Source organism: Pristis pectinata, chromosome X, assembly GCF_009764475.1.
Source record: "Pristis pectinata isolate sPriPec2 chromosome X, sPriPec2.1.pri, whole genome shotgun sequence".
NCBI classification, from domain to species: Eukaryota; Metazoa; Chordata; class Chondrichthyes; order Rhinopristiformes; family Pristidae; genus Pristis; species Pristis pectinata.
The window spans coordinates 2,111,534-2,134,865 of record NC_067450.1 but is presented as its reverse complement, the minus strand read 5'-3'; the positions used below and the strand labels follow the sequence as shown (position 1 = coordinate 2,134,865).

Here is a 23,332-nt window from a genome sequence, read left to right as displayed (position 1 = left end):
GCACAACCCTAATCACTAGAGTTTAGCAACACTTTGACTACCTTGCACTACACTGGACCTTGGTTGTTCTGTTCTCATTGTGTTCTTTCTGGTATAATTTTGCATAATTTATGTTTGATTTATGCTCTTCTTGTGAATGCTGCTTATATGATGCTATGTGCCTGTGATGCTGCTGCAAGTAAGTTTTTCATTGCACCTGTGCACACACGTACTTGGGCACATGACAATAAACTCGACTTTGATGAACAGGCAGAAAAAGACAATAAAAAGAGTTAGCTTCAGGGGTCACAGCACGGGTGTGACAAACCAAATAGCTCTGTGCTGTCATTTAGATGATTCAAGGATAAGCCAACAGCCTAATGGGAGAGGCCTTCCCACTGGACCAGCAATGAGCAAGTGACACAGCTGGTTAAATCCCAACAAGTGGCTCCCCGAAGGCCTGACTCTACCAACCTGTGCCCGTGCGTCCTGGAGCTGGCTATGCTGTGTGAGTTCCTGTCCAGAGACAGCATGTGCACTCCACGTTGGGCAAACAGAAATTCAAATTTCTCACTCAGCTTGGGTACAGTTCCGCAGATCTCTGCTTGAGTGGCTGTCCCTCACAAGCCTTCAGACCGCTGGGGGAACATTACAGCCATGTTCAATCCATTCCTCAACTAATGGATGAACATTTTCCTGAGGGACAGTTAGTACGGCATGTCCAACTGAAAGGAACCTTCCAAGGTAACAAGGCCAGGTCCAACCCCCTCCTCCACAACACTGGGGACAGGTGGAACCTCAGCACACAGTGACATTAGAAGGTCACCCCTCAGCCTCCTTCACTCGAACCCGTTTTGGAGTGAAGGAAGCTGAGGGGGTGACCTTGTAGAGGTTTATAAGATCGTGAGGGCCATCGATAAGGTGGATGGTCACAGTCTTTTTCCCAGGGTAGGGGAGTCTAAAGCTATAGAGGGCACAGGTTTAATGTGAGAGGGCAAAAGATTTAAAGGGGATCTGACGAGCAAATTTTTCACACAGGAGGCAGTGGGTGTGTGGAACGAGCTGCCAGAGGAAGTGGTAGATAGAGGTGGGTACAATTCCAACGTTTAAAAGACATTTGGACAGGTACACGGATAGGAAAGGTTTAGAGGGATATGGGCCAAATGCAGGCAAATGGGACTACGAGCTCAGGAAGGCAAGTTGGTCGGCATGGATGAGTTGGGCTGAAGAGCATGGTTCTGCACTAACTATATGATTCTTTGGCTGCGAGTTTACATATCCAGAGGCGATGCACAGCTTGATGCAACCAGACACAGTGTTGGCCAATAGGATGAGGGCTTCCTTGGGTACATTTTCTCCCCCATTTCTCAGAGGCCAGCACTTATTTATTCATTATTTTAGAGATGAATTTTTTTCATAACTTTTGCAATTTTTAAAAATTTATTCAGGATTGTCAGCAGCATTCGCTTGCAGGCAGCCCCTTGCACTGGAAGACCAATGAACTTCAGGCAGACCAAAGTACATCTTTCACCGGGTTGATGATCTTCCAGCAGCAGTTGGGGTTTGCCACAGTATGTGTACCTGGGAGCAGCCCGTGGAACACAGGGCAGTTATTGCCCATTGCATTTAATTCAGAAGGCAATTAGGGGTCAACCACATTGGTATCAATCTGGAGTTGCATAAAGGCCAGACCGCGTAAGGTCACGAGGTTTTTTTGCCTTAAGAACTAGATTCTTAACCATAATCTAGTAGTTTCACACTCACAATCACAAGCCTTTTATTCAGAGATTTACTTAATTCACTACATTTAAGTTCCCCAGCTGCCTCAGTGGGGTTTTGAACTCATATCTCCTGACCAGTAGGCTATGATACCACTGAAGCAGTCGAGGCCGAGAGCAATAACGGCGCAGGCGAGGGCTCTGGCAACAGGTGGACTGAGGCGGGAACGTCAGGCAGGGATCTCAGTTCAGGATTGGATGATCTGGTTCAACAAGAGGCAGAGAGTGGGATTGTCAGAGGGAGTGCAGTGCTTGAGATGGTGGGGGATTGTCAAAGACTGTGACTTGAGTCTCCTAAACGCTGAGCCAGAGCTCATGCAAGACTAGATGTCAGGCAGGAAGCCTGAAGGTGCAAAGGCAATGGAGGGGCAGGAGCGAGAGAATGGGTGTCCTGAGCAGAGGTTGACCCCACTTCTGCACCAAGGGGCAGGGTATAGATGAGGACTAAGATATTGTCCTCATCTTTTGTCCTCGTAGGACATTATAGGAAGGATGTGGAAGCGTTGGAGAGGGTGCAGAGGAGATTTACCAGGATGCTGCCTGGTTTGGAGAGTATGGATTATGAGAAGAGACTAAGGGAGCTCGGGCTTTACTCTTTGGAGAGAAGGAGGATGAGAGGAGACATGATAGAGGTGTACAAAATATTAAGAGGAATAGATAGAGTGGACAGCCAGCACCTCTTTCCCAGGGCACCAATGCTCAATACAAGAGGGCATGGCTTTAAAGTAATGGGTGGGAGGTTCAAGGGAGATATCAGAGGAAGATTTTTTACCCAGAGAGTGGTTGGTGCATGGAATGCGCTGCCTGGGGCGGTGGAGGAGGCATGTTCATTGCTCAAATTCAAGAGATTGCTAGATAAGCATATGGAAGAATTTAAAATAGAGGGATACGTGGGAGGAAGGGGTTAGATAGTCTTAGGTGAGGTTTAAAGGTCGGCACAACATTGTGGGCCGAAGGGCCTGTATTGTGCTGGACTTTTCTATGATTCTATGACAACATCCTTGGAAGCATTGTCCTTCCTAAGATCCATCCTCCCATCGCTGGAACGATTATTGGTGGGAATCTAACAATTCGGTACTTATTTCACTCGTTTGAGAAACCAAAATATTTGGTGAAATAATGAAAAGTATCAGCAATTCTTCTGACCTCCTCAAAATAACAATGTTAAAAATCAACCTTTCTGTCCCACAGACACAAAGTCTTGAGTGTCTTGGTTACTCACTAAAATAAAACCTTTTGCAGTAGTTACATAAAATGTTGAGACTGTTACAATTTGATGGAAAGGCTACGTGCAGGCCAAGCTAAAAATACAGTGTCTCCAAAACAACTAGGAACATATCAAAGAGCCTGAGCTACAGTGAACGGCTGCGACAGGACCACATCCTGTCAGAAGTGAGCTTGTTAACCACATCCTGTAAAGTGAAGCAGACTTTCTGAAAAATCAATGTTCACTTTATAACCGGGGAATGTTACACTCACTCCTTCCAGAAATTAATAAAAAAAAGTTTAAAAAATAACAAGTCTCACACATTATAGATGAACTCCAACCTTGGCACGGCCCCATTGATGGTCAGATTTAATAGAGTTTTTATATTACTCAGAACCACTTTATTCTTTCTGCCTTCGTTTGGCAACTGCCCTTAAGCCCTTACAGAAGCAGATTTTCTGTTAGCCCTGTTGAAAGTGGGTCTCCAGAACTGTGAAGGTCTCCAAGAATTAAGGATTACTCTCCCAGACACAGAAAGCAAGTCCAGCAAGTAAAATTTGAGGAGTACTGTGTGAAAACAAGTGGTGGGTTTATTTCCATTGAACAATCATGATTGTTACGGATATAAAGATTGAAGCAGCAAAAAAAAGGGGCTGGGTGGGGCAGCAGGAGGTCACATGATGAGAACTGCAGGGATATGTCTGACTACAGTTGGCAACTACAGTGGCACAAGCTAGGGAAGTGTCTGGCATCATCTGTGGCTAGGAGTTGGTGTGTGGTGCAGGGAGAACTATAAGCATGCAAGACTGCAGTGGGTGGGACCCACTCAATTTCCTCTTGTTTTGTCTCCATTTTACAGGATAGTCTGTGGGATTTCAGCCACACAGCCGATCTTTCCATGCAAGTCTAGACAATGAATGTTTCTGGTTCCTTCCCCAAGAGGAGAGCTGGCACAGCTGGCACAAATTTGCATATAGTTGCATGAGTTGTAATGAGCCAGTTCCATAAAGGCACCTCCCTACTCAATGACCTGATTTGGTGGCTCAGTGGGTAGCACGCTCGCCTCTGAATCTGAAAGTTGTGGGTTCAAGTCCCACTCCAGAGACTTGAGCACAGAAATCCAGGTTGCCACTCCAGTGCAGTGGTGAGGGGATTCCTCAATGTGGTGTGAGGGAGCACCACCCTGTCTGAGGGGCAGTGATAAGGGAGCACTGCACCGTGGGAGGGACAGTACTGAGGGAGCGCCAGTGCTGTGGGAGCACCACACTGTGGGAGGGGCGGTATTGAGGGAGGGTCACACTGTGGGAGGGGCGGTACTGAGGGAGGGTCACACTGTGGGAGGGGCGGTACTGAGGGAGGGTCACACTGTGGGAGGGGCGGTACTGAGGGAGGGTCACACTGTGGGAGGGGCAGTACTGAGGGAGCGCCGCACTGAGGGAGGGGCGATACTGAGGGAGTATCACACTGTGGGGGGGGGCGGTATTGAGGGAAGGTCACACTGAGGGAGGGGCAGTGCCAAGAGCTTCAACTTTGCTTAACATAATATGTGGCAACTCCAGCAAACACCTTTTGGAGGTCCATAAATAACAACACATCAACTGCATTAACATCAGCAACCTATATTACCTCACCAAAAATCTCAATCAAATTAATAACCCAGCATCTTCAAATTCCTGATGATTTTCCTTTGAACTTGTTCAAGTCATAATGGCGCTCCTAATTATTGCTTTCAGCAGCTGCCCAAACAACAGCATTAAATAGACTGACCTCTGGCAGCTGGTAGGTTTTTGCATCCTCATTTGGACAAGGTGGTGTTCTTTTACTGCTGCTGATGAATCAATTATAATTATAATGGATACCTATTCAGGTAAAAGCCTGAGGCAATTTCACTGAACAGAGAAGTAACCCATATTTTGTTTCTCCTTTGCCTGAACCCTTTGTATTGGCTACCTGCTTTCAGAATGATGAGCAAATTGCCATCAGGAGTATGTACTTCAACTCCAAATGAACAGCAAGGTATCTGACTTCATTCACACCCTCCAGAGCACAAGGCATTAATACGTCTGCATCATGTCTGTGCTCAAATGAAAACCTTGCATTTACATAATGCTGACACAAGAGACTGCAGATGCTGGAACCTGGAGCAAAAAACAAACTGCTGGAAGAACTCTGCGGGTCAGGCAGCATCTGTGGGGGGAAATGGACAGTCAAAGTTTTTGGTTGAGATCCTTCATCTGTCCAGCTGAAGGGTCTTGACCCGAAACATTGAACGTCCATCTCCCTACACAGATGCTACCTGACCCCTTGAGTTCCTCCAGCAGTTTGTTTTCTGAATTTATATAATGCCTACTTTGCACTAAAATGGACTTCTGTTTTTTTTTGTTCTAATTGTGTTCTTTCTTGTAAAAATTGTGTATAATTTATGTTTAATTTATGTTGTCTTGTGAATGCTGCTTATCTGAAGCTATGTGCCTGTGATGCTGCTGCAAGTAAGTTTTTCATTGCACCCTGTGCATGGATGTACTTGTTGATACATATGGCAATAAACGCGACTTTGACTTTAACTTGATTTTGACTTTTACCACCTCAACACACTTCAAAGCAGCTCACAGTCAGTGAAGCACAGCTACTGTTGTAATGCAGGAAACATTGCAACCAATTTGCTCAGAGCAAGATCCCACATATAGCAAAGTGATGATGACTAGATCATCTGCTTTTTAAGGCAGTGGGTGATGAATAATTATTGGCCTGGGGACCAGAATTTCATCAGAAAGTGTTGTGGGATCTTGTACATCTTCCTGAGACACAGGACCAGTGGTCTGGTCACTGCAGAGGGATGGTAACTTGGTGCATAAAACAAGCTGCTGCAGGAACTCAGTGGGTCAGGCAGCAACTGTGGAGGCAAAAGGACAATCGATGTTTCGGGTCAAGACCCTGCATCAGGAATGAGACTGTAAAGGGGAGATAGCCAGTATAAAGGGGTGAGGGGGAGGAGTGAGGCAGGAGGAAGAACCAAGTGAGGAGGGGTTGCTGGGCAGATGAAGCCAGTTACTGTGCTGTTGGTAACTTGGTACAAGTCGAGGGTGAAGTCTGAGTCACATCTGGTTCGATGGCTCTGTTGCAAACTATACGAGAGAGGTGCACTGGATGACTTGGGTAGTGACAACATAAACAAGAACATAATGAATGCACTTGCGACTTTGCAACCACTCCAGCCCTTTCCCCATTATGGAGGCAAGTTAGTGAACAAGTCAGTGTTCTTCACCACATGCCCAGAATCAACTTCCTAAAACACAGCATTCAAATTCCAGAACCCCAGGTAATGTAAACACAATTTGGCACATCTGGTCCCTGTAAACATCTGGAAATGGCACTGAGAAAAATAGCTTCTTCTGTTAAAGTAAAAAAAAAGGTGTAGGTTGCTCGTGGCATCTTAGGTTGACAGTTTATTTGGACAGTTCCATATCCCCACAGGGAATCAGTTAAACAGTAGCAGGATCTGGGGACATACGCAGTGAATTTCTCCATTTATTCCATTATGGACCATTTGTGACTATGTGAGCCTGCCCTGGGAATCACAGTGTGAAAACTCACAGCAAAGTTAAAGATCAATTTCTTTTTGTTTGTTTAAAGCTCCTATGAAATGCCTTGGGACATTTTTGCCACATTAAAAGAGCTTTAGAATCATAGAAAGCTTATGATATAGGAGGAGGCTGCTCAGCCTATGATGTCTGTACTGGTTGACAAAGAGTCCCCCAGCCTCATCCCACCTTCCAGCACCAGCTCCAGATCTGTGCAGGTTATGGCTGTTTAAGTACACTTCCAAGTACTGTTTAAAGTGATAGAAGTTTCTGCTTCCACTATCTTTCACAGTGATAAACTTTTCCTCATCTCCCCTCTCATCCTTTGAGCAATCACATTAAATCTATGTTGCCTAAATAAATGGAACTAGCTATTGCTGTGGATAACTGGTGGCTGAGACTACTTTAAGGAGCAGTGGGGGTGGTGAATCATGGTGTCACATCCAGTGCCCCCATGCATTTAGTTGTGCTCATGATATTCCCTGGGGCAAGTATCCAATTGTTAGGGTGGGAAAGGAATGTTGAGCTACTAAAGTGTGCCTCTCACTGACCACTGGAATCGGAATTGGTTTATTATTGTCACGTGTACCAAGATACAGTGAAAAACTTGTCTTGCATACCGTTCATACAGATCAATTCATTACACAGTGCATTGAGGTAGTACAAGGTAAAACAATAACAGAATGCAGAATAAAGTGCAATGCAGGCAGACAATATGGTGCAAAGTCATAACGAGGTAGATTGTGAGGTCAAGAGTCCATTTTATTGTACTAGGGGACCGTTCAATAGTCTTATAACAGTGGGGTAGAAGCTGTCCTTGAGCCTGGTGGTATGTGCTTTCAGGCTTTTGTTTCTTCTGCCCATGCATCGGTGAAGGAATTCACCAGCTGATTCCCTCATTCTGGAACGGTGTCATCTTTACACAATGGAGATTTATTTTATTTCCAAATAATGTTCAGCGACTATAAATCTGCTTTCATCTCCCCTAAGCGGGAAGCCCTTCTTTGGGATTAACAGGTCTCGGACTCTGTGGAAGAGTCAGCCTAACGTGGAGCTGGCTGCTTTCCAGTGGTACCACCCCTGGGTGCTTTGCCAGCCAGCTTTGGTGGTGCCAGTAATTTGGGCATCAACCAGAAAATGCGTGCTTCCCGTTGCAAATTTAACATGAAATACAAACACACGAAGAGCATTAGTAATCTATTAAACTTTAATTACTTCAATATTTCTAACCTGGAGGCCTTGAGGGAATGGTGCATTCAGAAGAAAGATCCATTATTGTGGTTGAAACATGAGCTCATGCCCAATGAGCCCAATTAACGGCACAGTGGCCTCACAAAGAATATTTTAAGGTTAATTGATTAACCATTAAGCTTGATTAGCTGTTGGCCATTATTAACAAGTTGCCACTTCACTGGCCCAAGCGCAACAACCTTTTCCTGTGCTGTTAGGTTTCAATCCCTCAGTTCAAATGGACTCTGCTCTGGTGAGCAATGTGGGCCTGAAACTCCCTCAGCTACTGAGTGGCAGAAAGCTGGGATGTCCTGCTCAGTCGTGTTTGAAGATGCTGCAGCCTTGACAGCCTTCACAGCCTTCACTCACTCTGCCACCACCCTCCTTCCCTCACACACCACCCTCATCCCCTCCATAATGCCTGATTCCCTTCCAATCTGTTGTTAGGGGGTGGCTAGAAATGGGCAAGGGCTATGAATTTACTGATTCCACGCTACAAATCTCTTTGACCCTGTCATTTGTTGAAATGGAAGAGATCAAATGAATGATCAGGACACTGTGAATTACGTTGCCAGCTCTTTGAGAATGGCCCAGAATGTCCAGAAATGAAAGATTAATCTGCTCGGCCTCCAAGCAGAAAATCATCAGAATGTTAAAAAAAAAGATGATGTTTCTTTTCCAGTTTTCTCTGATGAGTTTTGTTTTAGAAGACGTTGGAGCTGGGGATAGAGTCTGTCTGACTGCCAGGAGGTGGGAAGGGAGTAAAACGAAAGCTCCGGGAATTGGCAACCTTGATTTGAGCCTGCTGAATACCTAATATCTTGAAAGAAGGGCAGATTTCTACAGCATCTGCTTGTGCCCTTCAGGACATTGCCAAGTGCTTTACAGCCAGCAAAGTACTTTTGAAATGCAGTCCCTATTGCAGAGTAGGAAAGACAGCAGCCAATTTATGCACAGCAAGCTCCCACAAATAGCCTGTCCATTGGAATGAATACCAGGGATAACTTCCCTGCTCTTCTTTGAAACATTGTCACAGAGGCTGAGAGGAAATGCAGCTTTGTGCTGATGCCTCTTCCCAAAGACAGTATCATTGACAGGGTGGTGCTCCCTCAGCACCCTCCCCCCAACATAGTGCTCCATCAGGCAGCAAATGTTTGTGAATTTTGGGTATTCAACCTCAACGATAGCTTTGACAGCCGGCAAGCCACAGGTGGGGCTGATCAGCTCTCAAGATAGTTCAGGGCGTGAAGCTCAACAAGGTCCTGTGTGCAGATTAGCTGGGATCCGGCTTCCCAGTGGAAGACCGTGCCTGGGGAGCTGCTCCAAGTAAGAGCAGTGGAAGATTTGGGCCAATACAATGTTCAGCTCCTCTTTGTCCCTCTGGCAGTGTGGCACGCCGTCAGCACCACTCCCCTGACAATGTGGTACCCCTACAGCACCACCCCTCCCACAGTGTGGCACTCTATAAGTACTGTCCCTTCCACAGTGTGGCGCTCTGTAAGTACTGTCCCTCCCACAGTGTGGCGCTTCCTCTGCACCGTCCCTCTGTAGCACTCCCTCAGCACTGCCCCTTCAACAGTGTGGCAGACCCTCAGCACTGCCTGCCCCCCACCCTCCCAACACTGCAGCACTCTCTCAGCATCGTCCCCTCTGGCAGTACAGTGCTTGCTCAGCACCAAGGTGATTTTGCGAAGTTAATTGTTTTCTAACCTTTTTAAGTGTTTCAATATTTTAATAATTTAGAAAGAATTTGTTTTTAGAAGTATTTCTGAATGTTTGTGAATTTTGACTATTCAACCTCAATGATAGCTTTGACAGCTGGCAAGCCACAGGTGGGGCTGACCAGCTCTCAAGATAGTTCAGGGCGTGAAGCCCAACAAGGCCCTGTGTGCAGATTAGCTGGGATCCGGCTTCCCAGTGGAAGACCGTGCCTGGGGAGCTGCTCCAAGTAAGAGCAGTGGAAGACCGTGCCTGGGGAGCTGCTCCAAGTAAGAGCAGTGGAAGACCGTGCCTGGGGACCTGCTCCAAGTAAGAGCAGTGGAAGACCGTGCCTGGGGACCTGCTCCAAGTAAGAGCAGTGGAAGACCGTGCCTGGGGACCTGCTCCAAGTAAGAGCAGTGGAAGACCGTGCCTGGGGACCTGCTCCAAGTAAGAGCAGTGGAAGACCGTGCCTGGGGACCTGCTCCAAGTAAGAGCAGTGGAAGACCGTGCCTGGGGACCTGCTCCAAGTAAGAGCAGTGGAAGACCGTGCCTGGGGACCTGCTCCAAGTAAGAGCAGTGGAAGACCGTGCCTGGGGACCTGCTCCAAGTAAGAGCAGTGGAAGACCGTGCCTGGGGACCTGCTCCAAGTAAGAGCAGTGGAAGACCGTGCCTGGGGACCTGCTCCAAGTAAGAGCAGTGGAAGATTTGAGCCAATACAATGTTCAGCTCCTCTTTGCAGATGTTGGGAGTTTCTTCCACAAATTTTGACCCATATGGTACTGAACAATCTAACCACATTTTAAAATACAGAACCTTAAGAGATTCAAGATTACAGCTATTTTCTGACATTCACAACATCCACTATCGGCTCATATTGAGAGTGATGTCTAGAATCATACTGCTACCTTACTCGAAGGACTAGAATTCTGAAGAACTCAGAAGAATTAGGGCACTCACCTTCCGGAGACTCATCCCGGATGTAAGTGCCAGTCAGATATCGATGGACGAGGGCGGATTTGCCACTGCGCAGACTGCCGACCAATCCCTGCAAAGAAACCAAGACGTTAAGAGAGCTTCTGGATCGAAGCAGCTCCTTTCACAAGTATGATCCCAGAGCCGAGGGGTTATCCCTATCAGGGATGTGAGTGCAGGCTGGGCTTCTTTTCCCTCAAAAAGACAAGGCTGAGGAGTGACCTGATAGAGGTTGTTACATTATTTATGGGTTTCAGTATGGTGGACACAGATATGTTTCTATCTGTGGGGAAAACCAAAAGCGAAGGCCATAAATATCGGGCAGTCGGTAATAAATCCAATAAAGGATTGAGGAGAAATTTCACCTGGATTATGAGGAGTATGTACCTGGCAACCATAGGGAGTGGTCAAGGCAAACAACAGAAATGAATTTAAGGGGAAGCTGAGTGAGAAAATGGAACAGTAATATCGCTTTCTGTTTTCCTTTGCAACTTGCCCCATCTCACTCTGAAGACTGTTTTTTCCACCCTCTTTCCCCACTGCAAACCTTCAGAGCGATCTCCACCAGCCAGCAGGTTGTGATTGGGACCACAGGTGTGGACCAGACACACTGCTTCAGGCCGTCAGAGGGGTCATAGCTCAAGTGGGAACAGTTAGCAAAGTAAGTTCTCTCCTTCCGGCTTTCTTCTTTGCACATGTCACCGTCGTGCACCATCTAGTGTCCTGACTGATAATGAAATGAAGTTCACACCATGGGATGCGTGCCCTGGTCTCCTCAAAACAGGGTGGACACATTTTTTTTAGCAGCACCTCCATCACACAGCATTAACGTTGTAACTGCTAATACTACCCAATCTCTTTTCTGTACACCAGCCCTGGTTCAGGGTTGGCTGGGTCAGCTGGTTGGGGGCTGGGTTTGAAACCAGAAGCCAAAATCATTGCAGAGTCCACTCCACTTGCTCAATGACATGAGATGGATATTATGCTTTAAGAGTGTGTGGTGTAAATAGGAGTGTGCAGCATCTTCCAACTAACCGGTACAGAAAACAGGGATCAGTGCCAGGCCTAAGGAATAGAAGGATATGGTACTAATGCAGGCAAATGGAATTGGTGCAGATGGGTAAAAAGGTCAGCATGGACATGGTGGGCCGAAGGGCCTTTTTCTGTGCTGTACAACTTGATGACTCGGTGAAAGCAGTGAGTAATTTCTCAGCTCTGAGTGCATATATGATGCAGAAACATGCAGGTTCAGCAGAAAGAACAGGACGTGGCCAAGAGATAATGCCCTCTCTCTCTCTTCTTGTAACACTTGTGGGTAGGTTAACGTGTATGTGCACTCCCTTCATCGACAGCTGAGAGATACATCAGGCCACCTTTATATCCCCATGGCGATATTGGCTGTAGTAACTAAACCAGACAGTGAAGAGAAGATGAGTAAAACAAAACTACTGCTCATCGCAGGGAGAAAAAATGCAAATCAATGTCTGCGGAGTATGTTGAAGACAAGAGTTTCTGGCACTCACAATATTATGTAAACTGGCTGAGGTTTGCTATTTTATAAATGACGCACAAACTCTTAGCCATAAAGTCATCATGCTCAAAATAATCCATTTGTTACTCCGTATTTACTGCATTCTTGAGTTTCACAGCAGATATACTGCAGAAGCAGGGGCACAAACCAGTTGCCACCATGACAGCCAAATGGTGCTTGCAGGTCCTGTGACTAAGGAGCAAGAAAACAGGACATACTTACCAACCGGAGCTCTGGGACCGAGCGGCTTAACGTCCATTCTTGACTGTTCACAAAGGCCTCTGAGGAGAAAAGAAAATGGCCAGGTTAGCAGTGAAACAGTAGTGAAAGATTGGATGCAGATCACAACCTGAGAATTGTACTTGGGAGATGTTCACATCGCCCATTTCCCCGTTAAAAGTCGAGGGATAAAAACAGCAACAAAAATCTTTCAAAGTTTCGTAACATCTACAAACTTTAAAAGACGAGCAGTCATCAGTGACCAGTTCAGGATGGGATGCATTCTTGGTTACTGAGGGCAGTAAGCGAGAACATTGCAGAGACTCTGACTACAAACTTCCCAACCTCATTGGATATTGGCATGGTGCCAGCTATGTAGAGGATAACTTCAGGGCAATCAGTCTAATGTCGGCAGTGGGAAAGTGTCTAGGGACAATAACCTGGGACAAAATTAGGTGGCATATAGAAAAACATGGGCTAATTAATGAAAATCAGCATGAATTTGTTCAAAGCTAGTGGTACTGCTGCCTCACAGCTCCAGTAACTCAGGTCCAATCCTGACCTCTGGTACTGTCTGTGTGGAGTTTGCACGTTCTCCCTGTGTCTATGTGGGTTTCCTCCCACATCCCAAAAACGTGCGGGTTGGTGGGTTAATTGGTCACTGTAAATTGCCCCTGGTGTGTGGATGAGTGGTAGAATCTGGGGGGAGTTGATGGGACTGCAGGGAGAGTAGGGCGAGGGTAGGATTAGGGTAAGTGGGTACTTGATGATCAGCGCAAACTCAGTGGGCCGTTCCTCTCTTGTATCTCTCTTTGGCTTGATGAAGTCATGAGTAGAGGGGACTGATGAAGGCAGTGTGTTTAGAGTTGTATGCATGAATTTCACATAGTTTGCAAGTGAGATGAAATCCTGAAATGTGGTGAATTACAAGATATAGAGCAGTGAGTCGACCCTATATGTGAAGTCGGGTGCAGGTTCTGAGGAAACAATTGGATTTGGATTGGGTTGGGCCCTCTCAGCATGGCTCAGTACTTTATCCAGGTCCGGATAGTTTGTTTACTGCAGGTTCTTGGTCAATATTTGGTGCCCCATCCTCATATAGATCCACAGCACGATTGAGGATGTGATATTTATAGTGATGGTTGGTTAGGTCAGGAATAGAAAAAAGTTATAACTAATTTGGCATGGTTGGGGTTGGATTCGGGTGGGGTTTTAAGCTAATACTCAAGCAGACTTCTAACAAGGAATAGTACAACAGACTTCGAGGGGAACATAGACTAGTAAAATGAGCAGACACATAGCAGATAAAATTTGATGCAGAAATGTGTTGATAGAGCAAGTGAAGAACAAAATAGTACCAAATCTAAAGGGGGATGTGGGAACTGAGAGACCCAGAGGTCCAGACACACAATTCTTTGAAGGATAACGTGGAGAAGACGGACAATAAGAAAGGCATGTGGAACTCTTGACTTTATTAATAGAGTACAAAAGCAAGGAGGGTGTGTACTAAATCTAAAAACCACTGGCTGGTCCTCGCTAGAATATGGCATTCAATTCTGGGCATCACACTTGAGGAAGCGTGACAAGGCTTTGAAGTGTGTGCCAAACAGATGTGGTTCTAGGGAATAAGGGACTTCAGTTACATTGAGAAGCTGAGTCATTTTTCTTGGAGCCCAGAAGACATTAGTGAGAGGTGATCAAAATCGTAAATACTTTTGAAAAGCTAAATAAGGAGAAACTGTTTCCAGTAGCAGGAGGGTCATAATCACTGGAGATACAGATTTAGGATGACTATTTTCAAAAAGGAGCCACAGGGAACAAAAAAAAGCTTTTATTTTAAAAAGGTGAGTTGTTGTGACCTGGAATATGTTACCCCAAAGGGTGATTCAAAAGAGGCAAATGTACTGGGCCAAGGAGAAAGAGCAGGCAGTGAGACTAATTGGAGAGCTCTTGCAAAGAGCTGTTACAGGCATAATTGACAAAATCAAGACAGATTCAAATAATGTTCAAACAAAACACCTATGCTTTCCACAGCAATAAGGAGCCTGGTTTAGACAATTACCTCAGCACCAGTGGCTAAAATTTGAGCACTAGGCTTAATCAGTCCAATAATCAGCTGCGCCTCAAGGTTACACAGGGCATCTCATTTTAAACTAGTTAATTAGAAAACAATGTTTGTTCATGAACACTGAATTAGTATTTTACTGTCTTTTTTATAAATGATAAAAATGATATTGATGAACTTCATGAACATGGCCCAAAAGACAAGGTGTGAAATTTGTGGGATAAAGTAGATGCAGAGAAGGTTTTTTTCAAACATGTGAGGGAAACCAGAACCAGGGGCCATTAATAAAAATTGGTTACTAATGAATTTAGGGAGTTCAGGAGGAACTTCTTTACCCAGAGAATGGTGGTCATGTGCTCCCCATGGACCCTGCAAGAAATTGAGAGATCTGCTGACCATTTCAGAATTATAGGGTAGTTTCACTTTTACAAAGGAGCATGGGTAACCACCACGGCCATTTCCAAGTGATATCAGCGTCCACACACTTCCTGTCAGAAGTGAGGTCTTAACAGTACTTGCGAGTGTGGTCACATTAGCTTCCTCAAAACTCACTATACCATAATTCTGTATTGAAATCTGGATTTCCAGCTGTGGTATGAAAGTCTCCACTCTGTTACACGTGGGTGGAAACAGATGGATGTGTCATTTATAATTGCAATTGTGCAGCATTAGCAAGTTCAAACTCCAGTTGTCCCCTTCAGCAAAATCTCAGTTCATACAGGGTACTGAGAGCTCAAACCCGGCTATTGCCAAGATCAAACATCAGCAAGCAGTTATTTTGACAGTATCCAGGTCATGAAACACACAGAAGGATTCCTCTCTGTTGCATGAGTAGCAAAATCCAACAGTTGTACTGGAGTTTGCAATTGCTTGCTAGGAGGAGCAGAGAGGAAATTTCCAGTCTGCGCTCGTATACAAGCAAAACTTTACAGGCAATGTATGCCATTGATTCTGATAAAAGTCATTGATTTTGTAAAACTGAATTTACTTCTCTCCCCACAGATCCTGCCTGATCCACCATTTTCTGGTTTTATTTCTGTTATTGGAAATGACAGCGACTAGCATTGATGACCTCATTCTTTGCAAGTGTTCTGGAAGAATTTTTAGAATATCTATTATTGCTCTTCTCTGTCAGCTTATCTGTCATTGTAAGTTGTAAAAATCTGTGCTCTGTTTTTATCCAATCCAATACAGTGTTAACAGTGTCTCTCCTGCATCCAACAGAGAGTGAATTACCTCCTTCTTAACACTGGTTATTTCAAACCATAAAGAACAGTGAATGTCAATCAAAGTTAATGCTACAAAGTTAATGGCAGGATTCTGGGTAGTATGGCGGAGCAGAGGGATCTGGGGGTTCATATCCACAGATCCCTGAAAGTTGCCTCACAGGTGGATAGGGTAGTTAAGAAAGCTTATGGGATGTTAGTTTTCATAAGTCATGGGATTGAGTTTAAGAGCTGCAAGGTAATGATGCAGCTCTACAAAACTCTGGTTAGACCACACTTGGAGTACTGTGTCCAGTTCTGGTCGCCTCATTATAGGAAGAATGTGAAAGTGTTGGAAAGGGTGCAGAGGAGATTTACCAGGATGCTGCCTGGATTAGGGAGTATGCATTATGAGGAGAGACTAAGGGAGCTGGGGCTTTACTCTTTGGAGAGAATGTGGATGAGAGGAGACATGATAGAGGTATACAAAATATTAAGAGGAATAGACAGAGTGGACAGCCAGCGCCTCTTTCCCAGGGCACCAATGCTCAATACAAGAGGGCATGGCTTTAAAGTAATGGGTGGGAAGTTCAAGGGAGATATCAGAGGAAGGTTTTTTACCCAGAGAGTGGTTGGGGCATGGAATGTGCCGCCTGGGGTGGTGGTGGAGGCAGGTACATTGGTCAAATTCAAGAGATTGCTAGATAAGCATATGGAGGAATTTAAAATAGGGGGATATGTGGGAGGAAGGGGTTAGATAGTCTGAGGCGAGGTTTAAAGGTCGGCACAACATTGTGGGCTGAAGGGCCTGTATTGTGCTGTACTTTCTATGATTCTATGATAATAGTACATGTTGTGTGGATACACGGTTACCGGCAGGCCTTTTAGCTTAATTTTTGTTTGCTCCATGCCACCCCTCAATTTTTGCAGGAAACTGGTACTTAGGTTGATCAGAATCTAAATTCAACTTTACAGCAGCAGCACTGTGTACTGGCAAGCAGCAGCCACTAGTGTTGATGCTTGGTTGTACACCTTGGAAAAGGCTTTGACATTCGCCTTTTCATCTTCTATGGATTTATAAGATCTGGGCATCACTGTCAAGGCCAGCACGTATTCCCATCCCCAACTGCCCTCATGAAGATGGCAGTGAGCCACGATGTTGAATCACTGCAATCCTCCTTCACCGCGGCAGTGCTGTTGGTGAGGGAAATCCCGAGTCCCAGCAATGATGAAAGAACAAGTCATAAATTTCTAAGTCAGGATGGTGTGCAAATTGAGAGGGAACCTGCAGGGAGTGCTGTTTCCCTGCACCTGCTGCCTTTATCCTTCTTGGTAGTACAGGTCACAGGTTTGGGAGGTGCTGTTGGAGTAGCCTGGGTGAGGGTGAGTAACTGCAATGGATTTTGTAGAGGGTTCACACTGTAGCCATTGTGCACTAGTGGTGGAGGGAATGAATGTTTAGGATGGTGGATGGGCTGCCGATCGAGCGGGGCTAGCTTATCCTGCATGACAAAATGTTTCGAGTGTTGTTGGGGCTGAAATGTAAACTGGGGTGTGTGTGTGTGTGTGTGTGTGTGTGTGTGTGTGTGTGTGGGGGGGGGGGGGGAGGCAGTGCGTGTGAGAGAGGGGAAGCAGGCTGTGTGTGTATTTGACTGAGGGAAAGGGAAGTCTGTGCGTGTGAGGGAAGCACATGATCAAGCTCAGCACATGTAGAAACCAGGCACCAAGCTGCACACGCAAGCTCACACAAGCAGCAATGTCATAAGTGACAAGATTAGCTATTTCAGTGATGCTGTTTGAGGGGTCAGTATTGAACAGGACAAAGTAGAGAACGCTCCTGTGCTTTGAAATTTCCCCACAAGAAAGGAAAGTCTTGTATTGCACCTTTCATGTCCCAGTTAGAACATTCTAAAACACTTCATGTCAGTTGAAGTACTTCTGAAGTGTCATCACTACTGTATTGTAGAAAAATAAGGAGCCAATCAGCACATCGCAAGTTTCCACAACTCTGCGATCAGAACCACATCACTTGTTTCAATAAGTTGTGTGAGGGTTAAGATTGGCTCAGCCTCTGGGGCCAACTCCCATGCTCTTTTTTGAAAAAGTGCAGGAAAATCTCTTATGTTCACTTGAGATCAGAAGGGGCCTTATTTAGTTCAACAGAAGATGGTGTTTTTGATGTTTTGGCACTTCTTCATTGTTAACACTGTGAGCATCAGCCAAGGGTTCTGTGCTCATGTTTCCAGAGTGGGGCTTTAACCTTCTGCCTTAAGAGGCAAGAACATGACCCACTGAGCCACAGTTGTAGTGACTATTATACCCCAAGGAACAGGCTGCAATCTCAAGAGTTCTTCATGTAACAGAACTAGAATCAAATCTCAATTCCCCCAAAGAAGAGCATAATTGTGAGCAGTAATGTGCACTAAAATAGATTTATGCACCCACTTCTTGGCAGTACTCCATTGCTCAGAGAGAGATTTATCTTCTAGTTCCTCAGGCATCAGACAATGGGATGCAAGTGCTTGTATCTTCACTGTAAGTGGGCAGCAAGTGCACTATAAACAGAAATGAGGATTTTTTTTTAGTCGTGTATAAATCAATTGACATCTAAAAGCTCCCGTTATAACTTGGGCATACACTGAGGGATCTCAGTGATTGTGTTTTGTAATCTTTAGGGGAACAGAATGAAGCTGAATCCTATTTGTTTAACTGGTACTCAGAGTCCTAGACTAGTGAAGGCAGATATTAAGGCACAGAAAGCCTCCAGAACAAAATTCTGCAGAGATGAGATACAGCTGAGGATACACTTCTGAAGGTGGGACAGACTACTGCGAGCAGTACTCTCTGCATCCAACCTGAAAAAACTTAATACTGCCATGGAATGTTTATGGATTCATCAATACCTTCAAGATCCTCACACAAAACAGATTCACTGTGCACAGCACCCAATATTAATCTCCTGCCAAAGTGATTCACTCTTTGAAAACCTAGGTTCTGTTTCAGTGTCCCAATTACAGAAGTCATCAATCAATTTGAATGGAGTTGACCCAAAACAAAAGCGATTTGCTTTCTTTACAGGGAACTGAAGACTACGACAATGGTTCCAGAGAAAGGGCCTTGCAATAGTTAACCACTCACAGGAGCAGGTATTTAAGACTGGCATTGAATGCACAGGAGGTGGCCCTTTTCCAATAGTGACTGCAAAGTAAAACCACCATCTCTGCACCATATATTGGACAAGAACAGGATCAAACTCTGCACATCCCACCTCACCTCCCTACCGGACCATAATGTAAACCCAGCAGCTTGCTGAGCAGATAAACTCCAAAGCTAAGGGGGGAAACAACAGCTGGTTGTGTTGCTAACTGACTTATGCAAGTGCAGGTACAAATGTTCTCATGTACCCATTGTCCTCAGAACACGGTAGGGTGGCTGAATTGGTAGTAGGTTGGGGACCAGTAGTGCAGTGGTTAAGTTACTAGGTATAGCAGCCAGAGCTTCGGACACTGATCCAGAGACATGAGTTTGAACCCCACTACGGCAGCTGGGGAATTTAAATTCAAGCAATTAAACAAATCTGGAATTTAAAGCTGGTCTCAGGAAAAGTAATCATAATTACTTCTGGATTGTCCTAAGAACCCCATCTGGTTCACTTATGTCCTTCCGGGAAGGAAATCTGCCATCCTTACCCTATCTGTTGCTCCAGACCCACCAATGTGACTCTTAACTATCTCATAGAAACATAGAAAACCTACAGCACAATACAGGCCCTTCGGCCACAAAGTTGTGCCGAACATGTCCCTACCTTAGAAATTACTAGGCTCACCCATAGCCCTCTATTTTTCTAAGCTCCATGTACCTATCCAAAAGTCTCTTAAAAGACCCTATCGTATCCGCCTCCACCACCGTTGCCGGCAGCCCATTCCACACACTCACCACTCTCTGAGTAAAAAACTTACGCCTGACATCTCCTCTGTACCTACTCCCCAGCACCTTAAACCTATGTCCTCTTGTGGCCACCATTTCAGCCCTGGGAAAAAGCCTCTGACTATCCACATGATGAATGCCTCTCATCATCTTATACACCTCTATCAGGTCACCTCTCATCCTCTGTTGCTCCAAGGATAAAGGCCAATTTGAGCTGGACAATAAATGCCAGCAGCATCCACATCTTGTGAATGAATATTTTTTTTGAATTAAAAAAGATTTTGCTCCTGATCATCCTCCTATTCCCATCACTCCGCCATTGACAGCCATACCATCGGCAACCTGGGCCTCAAGCTCAGGAATCTCTTCCCTCGACCTCTTTACTTCTCTCTCCTCCTTTAAGATTCTCCTTAAAGCCTCTGACTTTGATGGAGCTTTCAGTCACCAGTCCCAGTATCTCCATGTGACTCGGCATTAAATTCTATTTGCTAACACTCTTGTGAAGTCCAATGGGATGTTTCACTATGTTTAAGATGCTCTTTAAATTCACTGTTGTGATTACACAGGGAAGCACTCCCAATTCATACAGAGTTCACATTGGAAATCAAATGTCCCAGATTAAATAAAAGCACCTTGGATTTTATTGCAGTGGCTCCTCTCAAAGATTACACTTTCGGTTCACAGGGCAATGATGAGAAAAGGTTCATATCATTTAAATTCAAATATATTCTCTCTTTGCATGAAGCATGAAAATAGCTTCAAACAAAGGCTCCAATTATGTGGGTAATTACAGAGAGGTGTGTGTGCAAGGGCCTGCTAGCATTGCACCTGAACTCATGCCATCCACTGGAAAACCTGGAAGGTTAATCGAATTTTTTACAATCAGCATCAGGAAGTTCAGCAAGCTTATTGAAAGGATAATGTCCAACCAGATATGGAAAGAAGCAGGTCCCTGGCACTCCCAGGGATCTGTTCAATTTACAAGCTACAATCCTTTTCTTGATCTGTTTCACCACAGCCCCCTCCTCACATGCCGACGACAGATTCACAATTACACTGGTGTCAGTGGCACATTTTGCTGAAACTGGTCCATTATGCTCTCAGTCCAAGAGAATCACTGGTTGGAAATTCAAACTTCTCTAGTCCAGACTGTGTAACTGCAAGAAAGCATAGAAGCAGGTAGCAAGAGAGGATGCTATTCCGCCCCTCATCACTGTGCTAAATCTCTGATGGAGCACAAAGTTCCCATCAATACCTTCCATTTTCACTCTCTCCATTTTCTTCCTTTTCTGTTCTGATCCTCTTAACGTTCTACTCTGGATAATATTCGATCCTGGCCACCACTGAATTATGTCAAATTTTTTTCAAGAAACTTTACAATTCCTTCCCCATCTCTAGATCCTTCAATCCACCAAATTTCTTCCCTCTTCCCTAACCAAGTTTGCTTTGACATCGGTTCCCAGTCTTGCAACCTCTACTACTGAGAAGCACAAGAGCTTTGATGTTCTGGAACAGCGGCACCTCAACCTGACGTGAAACCCACCCCCCACCCGTCAGTCCTTCAACGCTGTTGGATCTAAATCCTGGAACTTCAACTTGTCACCATGGTGGGAGCACCTTCACTGTGGTCATGAAGGCAGCCTTGACAAGGGCAGTTAGGGAAGGGGTAGTAAATGCAAGCTTTGCCAATGTCTCCCACACCCTTCCCTTTTCTGAAAGAGGCGATACATAGAATTATTCCACGGACACTGTCTGCCACCCACCACTTTAACCAAGTGCCCTGTATGAAGGCTGACAACATGTCTCAACAGGCTACTTGAATTTGAGGGGGGTGGGTGTGAGGAGGTGGTGGGCAAGGTATCATAGCCACACTTTGCCCTCATCCAACACTCACACCCAACCGTCAGTCTTTCCCTTGCACCTCCTATAGCCAGTAGTCACATCAAGGTCATGCATCAGGCTGATGGTGAGGAAGACCCACTTTTGTTGGTCTTCCTGACTCTGGTCAATTTTTAGCTCCAATCGGGACTGAACTGAAAATGGCCAGAGGCATACGATAGCAGTGTCTTACAATCTGCAGTAGAGGCGGTGTACTGAGAGTGAAGCTGAATTCAAACACACCCAAAACTGAAAGGGCAGCATCTACATTTGATGGAGACACAGTAGACTGCATCCAGAGCAACAAACAGTCTGCTGGAGGAACTTGACGGGTCAAGCAGCATCGTGGGGGGGAAAGAATTGTCAACGTTTCGGGTCGAAACCCTTATGCAGGGAAACATCAACAATTCCTTTCCCCCCACAGATGCTGCTGGACCTGTTGAGTTCCTCCAGCAGACTGATTGTTGATCTGCATGATGATCTGATTAGAAGTTTTCAAGGTATTAAGTTCAACTCATTGTGTAGATAGAAACTGTTTTTGCTACTGGGTTCTGGGACAAGGGAACAGAATATAAAAACGAGAGCGCAGCGCCCGAGGAGAGGGCAGGACAAATTTGAAAATTCTCTCCCACAAAAGGCAATCGATGCTGGATTCCACAAGAAATTCTGCAGATGCTGGAATCTGGAGCAATACAGAAGAAGTGCTGGAGGAACTCAGCAGGTCAGGCAGCATCCATGGAGGGGAAAAAAAACAGTCGACGTTTCAGACTGAGACCCTTCATCAGGACTGGAAAGGAAGAGGGCAGACGCCAGAATAAGAAGGTGGGGGGAGGGGGAGGAGAGCACACAGGTAGGGGATAGGTGAGTCCAGGTGCGAGGTGAGTCCGGGTGAGAGGGGGAAGGTAGGTGGGTGGGGGAGGGGGGTAAGATGTAATAAGCTGAGAGGTGAGAGGTAGAAGAGGCCGAGGGCTGAAGAAGGAGAAATCCAGTAGGAGAGGGCAGTAGACCATGGAATAAAGGATGGAAGAGAGGAGATGGGCAGGTCATCAAGGTGGGGGAAGGGAGCCACAGGAATAAGGGAAGACAAAGGAGTGGGGGGTGGGGGGGGGGAAGAAAAAGAAGGGGTGGGGTTACCGGAAGTTAGAGAAATCAGTGTTGAGACCGTCAGGTTGGAGACTCCCAAGGCGGAATATGAGGTGTTGTTCCTCCAACCTACATCTGGCCTCAACATGGCAGTAGAGGAGGCCGTGGACGGACATGTCAGTGTGGGAGTGGGATGTGGAATTGAAGTGGGTGGCCACCGGGAGATCCTGGCTGTTGCAGCAGACAGAGCGAAGGTGCTCAACAAAGCGGTCACCCAATTTGTGTTGGGTCTCACCAATGTACAGGAGGCCGCACCGGGAGCACCGGATGCAATAAATGACACCCTCTGCTATAAGTTGTCCCTTTACCAGACCTGAAACATTAACTGTTTCTCTGTCCACAGATGCTGCCTGACCTGCTGAGCGTTTCCAATATTTTCTCTTCGGAAAGTAGAGGGAATGGGATTCGGAGCAAAATACAAGCTGCTGGAGGAATTCAGCGGGTCAGGCAGCATCTGTGGGGGCAAAGGGATGTTTGACGTTTCGGGTCGAGACCCTTCACCTGGACTCAGAGCGTAAAGGGGAGGTAGCCAATATAAAGAGATGAGGGGGAGGGGTGAAGCTGGAGCTGGCAAGCAATAGGTGGAAACAGGTGAGGAGAGGTTGATGGACAGATGGAGCCAGGTGAGGGTGGCAAGGTTGAAGGGAATGGGATTGATGAGAATGCTCTGACAGCCGGCGAAGACTCAATGAGTAAAATGGCCTCCTTATATGTTGTAGGAAATACGAAAAACACCTTACGCTGGAAGACCAGTCTGTTTTGGGGAGACCAGAGGGCATCTTTCAGTTGACATTTGTCTCACTGTGTGTCCCTGGGACCAGCCCGTACAGCACAGAGTCCAGTGTCATGCAGCTGTTCAGGACGAACCTTGGCAAATACCCCTGTATCTCTTCCCAGTTCTTCCTGGCAAAGACAC

General features: G+C 45.8%; 1 protein-coding gene across 3 annotated transcripts in view; it reads right to left on the bottom strand.

Moving 5' to 3' along the window:
* LOC127567018 (arf-GAP with GTPase, ANK repeat and PH domain-containing protein 1-like) overlaps window positions 1–23,332 on the bottom strand; it is a 177,224-nt gene that overhangs the window by 58,355 nt on the left and 95,537 nt on the right. For all 3 annotated transcript variants that reach the window (XM_052009640.1, XM_052009637.1, XM_052009638.1), the window contains 2 exons: window positions 12,202–12,260; window positions 10,434–10,521 (listed from right to left, as the gene is read on the bottom strand). In XM_052009640.1, the coding sequence (XP_051865600.1) occupies window positions 10,434–10,521; window positions 12,202–12,260 (147 nt within the window). The remainder of the gene's footprint in view (window positions 1–10,433; window positions 10,522–12,201; window positions 12,261–23,332) is intronic.